The sequence below is a fragment of the Amia ocellicauda genome, chromosome 5 (genome assembly GCF_036373705.1).
Source record: "Amia ocellicauda isolate fAmiCal2 chromosome 5, fAmiCal2.hap1, whole genome shotgun sequence".
NCBI lineage: Eukaryota > Metazoa > Chordata > Actinopteri > Amiiformes > Amiidae > Amia > Amia ocellicauda.
Genome location: NC_089854.1, coordinates 41,651,390 through 41,662,817, shown reverse-complemented (window position 1 = coordinate 41,662,817; position 11,428 = coordinate 41,651,390). Strand labels below are relative to the sequence as shown.

General features: G+C 39.9%; 1 protein-coding gene across 4 annotated transcripts; it reads left to right on the top strand.

Annotated features, from left to right (window-relative positions):
• Positions 1-3,417: 3,417 nt before the first annotated feature.
• Positions 3,418-10,526, top strand: LOC136750291 (nuclear transcription factor Y subunit beta). 4 transcript variants are annotated; one of them, XM_066705248.1, is made up of 7 exons: positions 3,418-3,545; positions 6,306-6,399; positions 6,626-6,759; positions 7,202-7,399; positions 8,003-8,084; positions 9,657-9,736; positions 9,964-10,526. In XM_066705248.1, exons 2-7 carry the CDS (start codon positions 6,306-6,308, stop codon positions 9,994-9,996), a joined length of 621 nt encoding a protein of 206 aa, XP_066561345.1. In that variant the 5' UTR covers positions 3,418-3,545; the 3' UTR covers positions 9,997-10,526. The 4 variants fall into 4 exon arrangements, with proteins under 4 accessions (XP_066561345.1, XP_066561344.1, XP_066561343.1 ...); XM_066705247.1 differs by lacking the exon at positions 3,418-3,545 and adding an exon at positions 3,583-3,895; XM_066705246.1 differs by lacking the exon at positions 3,418-3,545 and adding an exon at positions 3,999-4,291.
• The last annotated feature ends 902 nt before the right edge of the window (positions 10,527-11,428 follow it).

The following is an 11,428-nucleotide window of genomic DNA, read 5'->3' as shown; positions in this document are numbered from 1 at the left end:
TCAGACCTGGTGGTGCCATTGAAGACCAGGGCATCAACTCTGAGGTAATGGCATGAGGAATACTCTCCGTACCAGGCTGCCATGTTTGTTTGTGTTTAATTAAACTGCCCATGTCTTACCTTACAGGGAGCATTGCACGGTTCCACTTGGGGAAAAAACATACTTTTTAAAATTGTTTGACTACATATTTAATTCTCTCTCACTCTCTCTTTTTCCAGTTTTTATTGAAAATGAAGCAGTTCAAGTCCAGTGAATAGCCTGAAATGGTACAAAGGTAAGAGGCAAACTGCCAGAGGTTAAGAACTTAAGGTTACCAAAAACTGAAACATAATGTACATTTTAGAGTTAAATACTTTTACTACACCCTCTTAAGCATTATTATTAAATGCAAGGGGGGCGGTATAAAAAACTATATTTTCACATCAGAGAATGCTTCAAATTCTTAGAAACCCATCAGCTTTCATGGGATACCAAACACTTGGCAAACACCACAACAGTGAATAGTACACATGGGATTAAAGAGAAGTACACGTATTTAGTGTCCTTTTAAGGGTACCAGAGGGGTTTGTCATCTTAAGGGGTTAAATTGTGTTAAACATAATGATTCCATGATTTATTTTTTATCTCCAATTGTTTATTTGTTCTATGAGGACATTGAGACATTAAACTGCATAAATTTCAATAAAAACAGGAAAAATCTATCGAAATGTAGAAGCCATTTGCTTTTCTTCTTGGAACATTTCTCTGTTCCCAATCTTTTATGCCACTTTTTGTTGGAAAACCTGTGACTTCACCACACTTGAGACATTTTTCATGTTTTACATTTTGCCTAAACTAGGTATTTCAGAAACAAATTATTGGTGTTTTTTTTCTTTTTCTATGTTTCATATTTTTTGGAAAGCAGAGTATATTATGCTGGAATGTATATATACACACTCATACCAAGTATGTGTTCTAAGTAAATAAGCAGGTTTTGGTCCCCTGACTGTACACCTGTGTCCAATATTGTATTGTATTTTAGATGTCAGATCTGCCTGATGGAATATGATGAGGAAGAGGAGCTGAGGACCCTGCCCTGTCTGCACCATGTGCAGTGTGTCGATCACTGGTGAAAGGTGTGCCCTCACTTCATTCCTAGGCTGTCTATGTCTTTGGCTACAGAGTACAGTTTAATTAGTTTAATTGCAATTGTACTTCACGGTAGAAAGTGGCTTTTGTTTTGACATTGGCCTCGACACTTTCCTTCACAAATGCTAGTAAGAATCATCTGAGAAAAGCTGTTATCTTACAGAAACAACAGCAAGTCATAAAGGATGTTAAAACAAGTAATAAGGGAAATCTAATCTAATCTTAACTGATCTTTCTCTAATGGTTTTATCAGAACAAAACTTGGGCTGTTCTGTTTGGCAGTTAAACCAAATGTCAAATTAAAGTCTCTGCTAGAAGAGAACAGGTCTTGTGAACAGTGTCTCTTATTGTATAAGAAATGTCATGAAAAGACATTGATTATACAATTAGAGACACATCTTTACACAACATATTAGCTGTCCTGTTTGCAGGTGGGATGTTAGAACAGCCTTCCAGTGACCGGTGGAGAGGGGTTGATGACGAACCCCCTTTGGAATTGATCCTGGACTGGCTGACGACACTTCTGCTCAAAATCAGACTCTAGCAGATCTATTGACTACGAACTCTCGTCTTGTGTTATTGTTTGGTGTTAGAAATATATGTATAACTGGTTTACAGCACGTAAGTGTCTCTCTTAAAATATTCTCAAGACAGCTTCTGGTGACTTCACATCTTGGTGTTAATCTTCTCCAAACTGGTGCTAAAAAAAAAAAAGAGAGAAAAAAAGTGTGTCACTTTGTGTGTGGGGTGGGGGGGTGGAATTTAAGTAATTTGCTAACTTGAAGTAATTTGACTTTTTAAATTGTGACTGAAGTTGGCTCCTTAATAAGATGAGTTCCTTACACAATTTTATTCTTAACTTAAAGTTAAAAATGTATTTAGGAAATTATTAGTTAAATTCAGGGTTCAATTAAGACAGGGGTTTTCAAAACGGTCCTGGAGTACCCCCTGCCCTGCAGGTTTTTGTTCCAACTGCGGTCTTAATTGATTAATTGAATCCTTAATTGACCTAACAAAGCAATACACCATTCAATTAAGTAATTAAGACCTAAGTTGGAACAAAAAGCAGCAGGGTAGGGGGTCCTCCAGGACCAGGGTTGAGAACCACTGCTGTAAGTGAGAACTGGTTTAGAATTTAACAGATACGTTCACAATTGTGATTCGTTATATTTGTAGTGAAGTTGTGAAGGCAAGACAGAACTTTTTAGTAGCAGGAAGGACCAATACATCAAACAGCTCCACAATCCAGATACATCACAAACTGATAAAGGGACACAATTTGACACTCTTCAAATCTAAATTGAAATTAATAAACACTGATCATGAAACCACTATTAATGTAATCATAAATATTCCATCACTTCTGACACAATTCAACCTAGAGCAGCACAGCGCAATCCTAGACTTGAGGGCCCCTATCCGACAGGTTTTATATTAACCTTTAATCAGAAGTTTCTTAACACCTGGAACAATTTCAATGTGATCAATTAAACAGGTGATTTGTAAATGACTATGTAGAGATCCAGAGATGTGAAGAAAGTGAACTACCCTTTCCAGTTCTCTTAATTGAATAACTTATTTCCCTAATTGCTCAATAACTTCCATGTGGTCCAAGTCTCAGTCTGTCAAGATTAGCAATTTAGGGTGACTGACAAAACTTACTGGATAGCGGCTCTCCAGGACCGTATTTGGGCACCACTGATCAACAGCAATCACAGAGGTATGAACAGAAGTAACATTGACAAGTTTCTCTCAGCTTTTCACAGCTAAATGTCAATCAGAGGCTATGCGCGATGTGATAGTAGATCATCGAAGCATTGAAATCAATTGAAATTGAGATACATTACATTTGCCTGCAACATAGTGCTATAACATTGCTTACTACGGTTTCAGGAGTGGAGTTTATTCTCACTCAAGATGGCGGACTGAATCTGACTCAGCTGCGCAGACAGACAATCTAGTGCTATTATTACATCTATGGGTACGAACTGTCATCCATCGGAAATACACGAACCGTTCCGATGACAGTCGAAGCAAAGAGACCTCATTTCGATTGTTGTGTTCTTTCTAATGTGGTTGTGTAACATAAACCCAGCCCGTCCAGACGCTTCACTAAAACAGACTGTCGTTCAATGGCAAGAGGGGTCTAGCGCTGCTGCTCCTGTTGTGTTTACTGTGGATGCAACTGCACGTCAAGAGGAGCCATGGCGGAGGGAGGGCAGTGCCATTGATAGATCAGTCCCCCCCCCCCCGGCGGCGGGAGGGCAGGGATATTGACAGAACAGTCCCCCTGGCGGAGGGAGGAGGTAGCACTGCTCGGACGCGCCGCTACGCGCTGGGACTGGTTCCTTCGCAGCCATTTTCCGTCCAACCAAACGGCCGTGTTGAGAAGGTAACCAACCAGGGCTGCATTGCAGGTTTGTGCCTGGCTCCGGCCAATGATTGCTAACCGATTTCTCTTTAGCTCGAATGGAAATGTCCGTCTCTGACTGTTTTTTTATTTGTTGTCTCCGAGAATGAGAGATGGGGAGCAGGAAGTAATGGGAGAGGGCGATAATAATGAAGTTTGGGGTTTTTAAGCAGCGGCTGCCCGTTTGGCTCTTCGCTCTTAACAACAGGCCCGAGCTGGAAGCGCCGAGGATTTCTTTGTGAGCCTCGGCTTCAGGGGGGATCATGTCCAGTTTCTCCAATGGGAAGCGCCAGTGCTGCTGACAGATGCACCCAACCGGCAGATATGCGTGAAAAGACGCGTTGACGGATAACGAGTGTGAGTGGGGGTGAGCGTTACGGTGCTGGTCCGGGTCCGGGTCCGTGTGCGCGGCGGGCTGGGAGCCCGGGCTCTGCCGCAGGTCTGCTCTCACACACGGCAGCGGCTGCCCTGCAGTTTCGCTTTGCCTCTCGTCGCATCCATGTGCGGCGGCGCGATAAACGGGGGCAGCCGAGAGCCGGGGGCGCAGCAGTGGCGCTTTCTGCGCGTTTGCGGTGTGTTGTGGTGCTCTGTGGACGAAGGGGAGACGTTTGCCCCATTTCCCGCTTTCGGGACCCGCACCGTGCCGCTGACCTGGGTATCCTAGCGGAACACGCAGTGGCTCTTCACTTGGCTTTTTTTTTTTAAACGGGGCCGCCATTTACAAATATTGATTCGGCTGTTATGTATACTAAGGTAAACAGCGTTGAATAATTGCAAAATGACTTTGAATAAATTTATTTCAAGAGCCTTTCAGGAAAAAAAGGTAAACGCAACGCAACTGCCGCGTAATTGTGGTTATTGTTGAGGGGGTGGCGCTCGCAGTGCAAACCGCGGAATAATCTTCCCTTTTTGAATCCCGTGCTTTGCGGAAGTGTGGGAACAAAGCATTTGAGTGCCTGTGTGTTTACACGTTATATTGTTGCCAAAGAAAGACGGGCATTAATGGCAGTATGAGAAGTAGATGTGGTCGCTTTTAGAGAAGAGGCAGTCCTGCACTGTCAGAGGGAAACAAAGACGTGAAGCAGGTGACATGTGCTAATGGATACTGAAGCGCCTTTTTCTTCCAAAACCTGTGAGGAAAAGGGTAGCATCCGGTTTAGAGAAAATAGGGCAATACGATTCCCACCAGTACAGCTTTTGATTTGTTATTATTAATAATAATAATAATATTGTGTAAGATTCTCTGACATAAGAGAAACCATGACATGAATAATAAAACGGGATGCTTCAGTACTGGGGTGTATGTTGGGATATGCCCCTTTCCAATCAGATAGCCTATCGATTTCACATTCATGTTTTGTCCATTGACTTCTGATCGGCTCAGCTGAATCTGTTGAATTTATATTTACTTATTTCATTTAAGTGGTAATAGCATTGGGTTGATTGTTGTAGTGCTTTTATAAAACGGGGCTATGAATGGAACATGCATTCTATGAAAAATGTGTGAACAATTAAACCCCCACCCAGAAAGATCAAGGGTGAATACCTGTGAATTTAAAACGCCGTTTCTTATCACGTTCTCATTAAACTCGAATCAATGCCAGATCTGCTTTGTAGGTCTCTTGCACAATATTCCTGTAGGGCTGGTTAGGTCAATAATGTGATTAGGATTTCAAATATTAATCAAAAATGGTGACAAGAATCGCAAAGGCAGCACAATTTTGCTTGATTGATTATCCTTTTAATTAAAACTTAAGCAAATGTGTTTTCTCCTCAATGTTGTTCAGGGAAAACCTTTAGTAAGGATTCCCCATTGTGTATTTTTAAATGGTTCTTAATTACATTTATGCGTTTCCTTCTCCATCCATTTTTTTTAAGTAAATCTTTCAGTTCAGTTTATTTATTTTTCTTGACCCCCCCCCCCCCCCCAACACAGATTAAACTACACTGGATGTTCACAGCCACTTCACTTTTGATTGGAGAGCAAGGATTACAGGAACAGCTTGTTCAATTTATTGCAACCTTATGCAGAGAACAAGGAACTAACAAACAAAATAATTTAGCTGAGGTGGGAAGCTGTGGTATTAATCCTGTTAATCCTACTCAATCACAATAATAGAGGCGCACTGTATTAAATCCTTACTGGAGGTATGTTTTGTTTTGACAAGTTTAACCCCGTTATTTAGGAACCACAGTAATTATCCATCTGGTTCTGTTTTGTAAATGAGAAAAATGTAAACAGTGGCTAATAATGAATTCATAATTGAGTGTCTTAATTTAGGCATCTTCAATAGTGGAATATGCAGTCTTAGTCTGGATAGTGCCATAATGTTATGAATGTTAGTCATTGAGTTTCAATGGAAGACGCATGGTTACCTTACTCCAGGTTATTGGTTAGTGTGGTATGAGTGGGTTTTGGTATGTAGGCTTGTGAAGAGAAGAGGAAAAAGCTGTAGGCTTTAAGAAAATGTTGGAGTACTCATTCTGGCCTCTTTATTTTTTTATTTTTTTAATCCTAATGTACAACTTGCCAAAATCCACAGGCTGCTTTGCATTTGTTCCCATGTCTAGAATGTGATGCTGTGTAGATTAGATTAGAAAGTGTATTTAAGCAAATGATCTTGCTGTAGCAGAAAAACTGGGATGGACACCATATGTCCGGCTCTGGCCATTTCTACTGTGATTTGTGAATCATTCGTGAAACATGTTATTGTTCTGTTCTCGACAGTGGTCTCCGTTTTAATATACATGTTTTGTTTCCTCTTAGATGGATGGGGATAGCTCAACAACCGATGCCTCCCAGCTAGGCATAGCAGGGGAATATATGGCTGGAGGTCACTATGTATTGCAGTCCCAGGAGGGTAAGAGTGAAGCTGGATGCTTAAATGACTGAAATGGATGAATTATGTACTAACACTGAGTAGGCTATTTAAGAAACTGTAAAACAAACCATTCTAAAGTTGGGACCTCCAATTCTGTGAAATTGTGGTTGTAAATTGTTCATTTGAATTAGTTTTTGTTTTTGCTGTTTACAAACTTGCAAGTAGAGAAACAAAACTCTTCCTTTTGTTTTTCTTCACTTCACAGATGATGGAGATGAGGGAATGAATGATCATGAGGATGGCAATGGCAGCAAAGATGGCTTCCGCGAACAAGACATCTACCTTCCAATTGCCAACGTGGCCAGGATCATGAAGAACGCTATTCCCCAAACTGGAAAGGTACCCGTGCTGAACAGAGATCCACATCCACTTTTGTGTATTGATCTACTTTATCCTTTCTGTGTGTCCCGTCTATAGAAATCTCAACCTCAATTAAAAATGTTTTGATTTTCTTGAAAACTTTAATGGGATTAAAACGTTAGGTCTCATATTTTAGATATTGGAATGGGGCATCATTCCAAACAGATTGGAGACCTCATTAACTTAGTGTATGAGAAGGTTTTGTCTGTAAAATATCTTGCTAACCTCAAAGTAGAATATGTCCTATTCAAGATGAGCTCAATAACAACAACAACAAAAAGTCGTGAAATTGTAAATGGAATCCCAGAAATCGTCCATTACTCTTGTGTTTTTTGAAGTTGGGGCCTCAGTGCTGACTTTTTTTTTTTAATGCAATAGGGAGGTGTAGGAGTCCAGTTTTATAGTGTTTTTTTTGCTTCAGATTGCTAAAGATGCCAAGGAGTGTGTGCAGGAGTGTGTGAGCGAGTTCATCAGCTTCATTACTTCGGAAGCCAGTGAGAGGTGCCATCAGGAAAAACGCAAGACCATAAATGGGGAGGACATCCTGTTCGCCATGTCCACTCTGGGCTTCGACAACTATGTGGAGCCGCTCAAACTCTACCTGCAGAAATTCAGAGAGGTACGGTGTTCTCTTGGTCCTGTGTTAAAGAAACAAAATCTCAGATTTCCTGTTACACTATTGCAGACTTCAAATAATATCCATCTCTAAAAGCAGATTAACAATCCACTGCCTATGCCAGTTCAGCAAGGCAAAGACTGTAACATGCGTGCAAGTAATGCACAACAAAATGTAAATAGATTTTGAAGTTTGCTGTATATATATCTATGATCGAGATTTTGTATTGATTGTCCTTCTGAAGTTTTGTAATGCTTACATTTAATTTAGTATTGGTTGGACAAGGGAAAAAAAATGTAATATTAGGCTCCTAAAAGACTTTCCTAACCACATAATGCCAGATGTGGTTAACTTCTTCAGGAAGTGTGGGTTTCATATTTTCAGACTTCAAAACCTTCTATCATGGTTAATTGACGCAAAATACTGTTTTCTCCTCTGAGGTCCTAGTTAAAATTGTTTTTCTGCATTCCATTTACCTCATTAAAATGAACAAAACCTGTCGACCCCACCATCTTATCTAGTGAAAGCTGTAGAACGATTAAGACTTCATGCTGAAGAGGTGATTGTCTGCATGGGGCTAATGTGTTTGCTGTCCTTCTTTTCCAGGCTATGAAAGGAGAGAAAGGGATAGTGACAGGGGTGGCGGTGGCTGATAGCCTTGGAGAAGAGCTGACGGACGAGTCATTCAGTGAGTACAGTTTAAAACATTGCCCTCAGGTTACTGGTGCGCTTTAAGACCGAGCATAACGTGCATACCATTAGAAGTGTGTGTGTTAGCAGTTATTTCCAAACTACATTATTATTTGAATCACTTGTTTATCCCATATACATTATCCAGTTTTTATTTCTGATGTGACGGATTTCCATGTCATGTCAGCAGCTTCATGATTGCTACGTGAATTAGTTGCCTGTATACATCTAGGGTTTATGTCTTCATCACGCACACTTCATCGCCAACATCCGTTCATCACCAATTTGTATATTCATCTGCACTTTGCATATTCAGTTACAAACTATTCACAAAAGTGTATTTTGATTTCAGCTCGAATATTCTTTAATGATTTACGATTCCAAAACAGACTTGTCAAATCCTACAGTTAGTAGTTGAGAGAGAGAGAGACAGGGTGGAGGGGGGTGTTTAAAATAGGGCTATAGCACAATTATTGACGCGTTATAAAACAGTTTATACATATTTTATTGTACTTTATATAACGTAAAGTGCTTTGAAATGGCTCCTTCTGTCTATTACAGCTGCGTACATCAATGCAGAAAACGGGGCTGTTTGTGTTGCGTTTAGTAACCTGGCAGTATCTTTTATTGTGTGTGCCCGTGGGCAGCTGGCTGAAGGGCAAGGGGCACCTTCAGTCCTGTATAGATGCTGAATTGTAGTGCCAACAGCAGTCTAAACACTACACCAGCAAGCCTACCCTACAAAATATTGAATTGGAAAAGTTAAAACTTTGGAAAGTTATAAACTTGCTGAGCCGATCAGAGGACAGGCAGACGAGCTAGATCACCTGCGATTCTTCAATTGTTTATCAAAATGTGTGAATATAGGCCGCATAAACAAGAAAAAACGAATAATTAACTTTTAGCAATAAACTTTGTAAACTGGTGTATAGATCGGTATGCACATATCTTAGCAGACAAAAAACATAGCATTAAATTAGTCTTATAGCTGCATATCAATGCAGAAAACATGCTTTTCAACACCACAGTACCTTACACTACTATAGAAATAATTAGCATTCATGATCAAACAGGTGAGTGATCAAGGCATTGATCCAGAGACCTGGGTTTGCAACGAGATCAAGATTGAATTCCAAAGGAAAGTTAGAGACTTGCTGAGCCAATCAAGACAGGCTAAAGAGAGATCAGGTGCAAATCTGCTAATACAATTAATAATAATGGGATCCCGTCTTTTTGTCACGCACTTCTCATCACCAGCGATTTGTTCATCACCCACTTTTTATCACCAGTGTAATTTGTAACTGAATATGCAAAATGGTGATGAATTGACACCGGTGATGAAAAGTGTAATGAAAAGATGGGATCCCACACATCTTCTGTAGAGACCTTGCACCAGGGGGGGGAAAGAGAAAAAAAAAAAAAAACTTGGGTGCAGCACAAATTTTTTCATGTGGGAGTTCTTCTACTTCTATCTGAATATTCCTGCAACGGTCGCAAGAGATTAGTAGACCATGGTGTGGTTTTATTTGCTGCATTGTGTTGATCTTTATGCATAAATTTTGTGTTCTAGCAAACCAGCTGCCCGCAGGATTGATAACTGCAGATGGCCAACAGCAAAATGTGATGGTGTACACCACCTCGTACCAACAGGTAACCCCTTCTTGTTGTCAGAAAATATTCATGTCCCAAAGACCCAAGTTCTCGTATAGGATGCATAGTTTTTCCTGTGATTTGATCTGGTCACCAGGAGGATTCTGTTGAACAAACTTGTACTCTAGTCTGCTTCAGTGAAACTAGCCTGTTCACCTATATATATTATGCGGTCAACACTAGTGCGATGTCTCAATTTTTTTTTTTTTTTTTCTTCCAACCTGTAGATTTCTGGAGTGCAGCAGATCCAGTTTTCATGACATAGCACTTCTCCCTTTTTGGACCGTGAAGCTTTGTCCAGCTGAATATGGAATTGTGTCTGGCTGAGTAAGAAATAAGGGCCCGTGTCATTGAATAGGATAAAACTGAGATGGAATGGAATTGAACTCTTAAGTGTATATTTAAAACAAAAACAATTAAAAAAAGCAATGTAGTTGTAACTGTGAGATCGTGTTTAAATCCGATCAATTATTGGTAGGTTTTAGGAAATTGACAGGGGTATTAGATTGTGATTTTTCTTTTTTCTTTTTTTTTTTTTTGTACATGAGTTGTTTGGAGTTTTATCCAAGTTTGAAATTTGGGAGTGGTGGGGAGAAAGCGGAGCATGTGAAAAGGAGTGTTGTTGACTCCTTTTGTTCTTTGTGTAAAAATGAGGATTTATCCCTGTCTGGACAGCAGGGGGATCAGTTCTTAATTTCATATTGAATCATGTTACTCTTTTTGTAATTTGAGTAAGAATACCATGTGATTTCATGTTAATCCTTTTAATAAAAATGCAAAACTGAAAGTTCTGGCAGAGGTGGTTTGGTTTTATTGGAGTGTCACACCCTCCTATGTCCTGTATTCATAGCTTGGTGGAAGATGGTGGTGGGGGTGCTTCAAGGTGAATGCTGATTTAGTTTTATTTACTACACTAAAATATATACTTCTTGTACCTTCTTAAGGGTATAAGTATTAGACCACTAACCAGAACAAATCATTCAATTAATAGTGCACCACAAGTGCAATGTCTGTGTTTGGATATCTCTCAATCTATGGTTGTCAGAAGGAGGGTACCATTTTTAAAACCTTGTGCTGCTGTCACCCATAACGCAGCAATGACCAAAACAAGATGCAGACACACAAATGTGGGATATTAAGGAAGCTTTATTGGCATGACTATAAGAATATATGGCTTAAACAAAGCATTTTTCATGCAGGTTATATGTAGAAAGCTTGCAGCAAAACCCAAAATTGCGAAAATACATAATGAGTCAATACGGAATGCGATTTTTTTTCTTATGGGAGGATTCATTATTATAAGGCAGGGGTCTCCAACCCTAGTCCTGGAGTGCACCTATCCAGCAGGTTTTAGAGGTCACCCTTCTATTGCCAATTTATAAACACCTGGAAGTATTTCAGTCTGATCAGTGAAGCTTTGTTTTGTTAAATTCAGTAATTTAGAAACCATTTTAAGAAATTATCAGAATACCTGCAGCCTCTGAGCAAGAGCTCCCATGGTTGATTTGCTTAATTGATTCATAACTCACATGTGTTCCTAGTATTTAGAAATTGGTGATTTAGGGTGACCTATAAGATAAAGTGGATTGGGGCTCTCCAGGACCAGGGTTGGAGACCCCTGTTATAAGGGCTGGTTGACATCCCTAAAACTTAGTCATACTTCAAATAAAGTCCTTCATTTATTTTGACATC

What these genes read in the sequence shown, in the direction of transcription:
- LOC136750291 (XM_066705245.1), top strand. Translation starts at nt 4,317, where the DNA reads ATGACTTTGAATAAATTTATTTCAAGAGCCTTTCAGGAAAAAAAG. An exon ending in GCTGACGGACGAGTCATTCA is followed by an intron (nt 8,085 to 9,656) that starts GTGAGTACAGTT and finishes TTTGTGTTCTAG; the next exon opens with CAAACCAGCTGCCCGCAGGA. An exon ending in ACACCACCTCGTACCAACAG is followed by an intron (nt 9,737 to 9,963) that starts GTAACCCCTTCT and finishes TCCAACCTGTAG; the next exon opens with ATTTCTGGAGTGCAGCAGAT.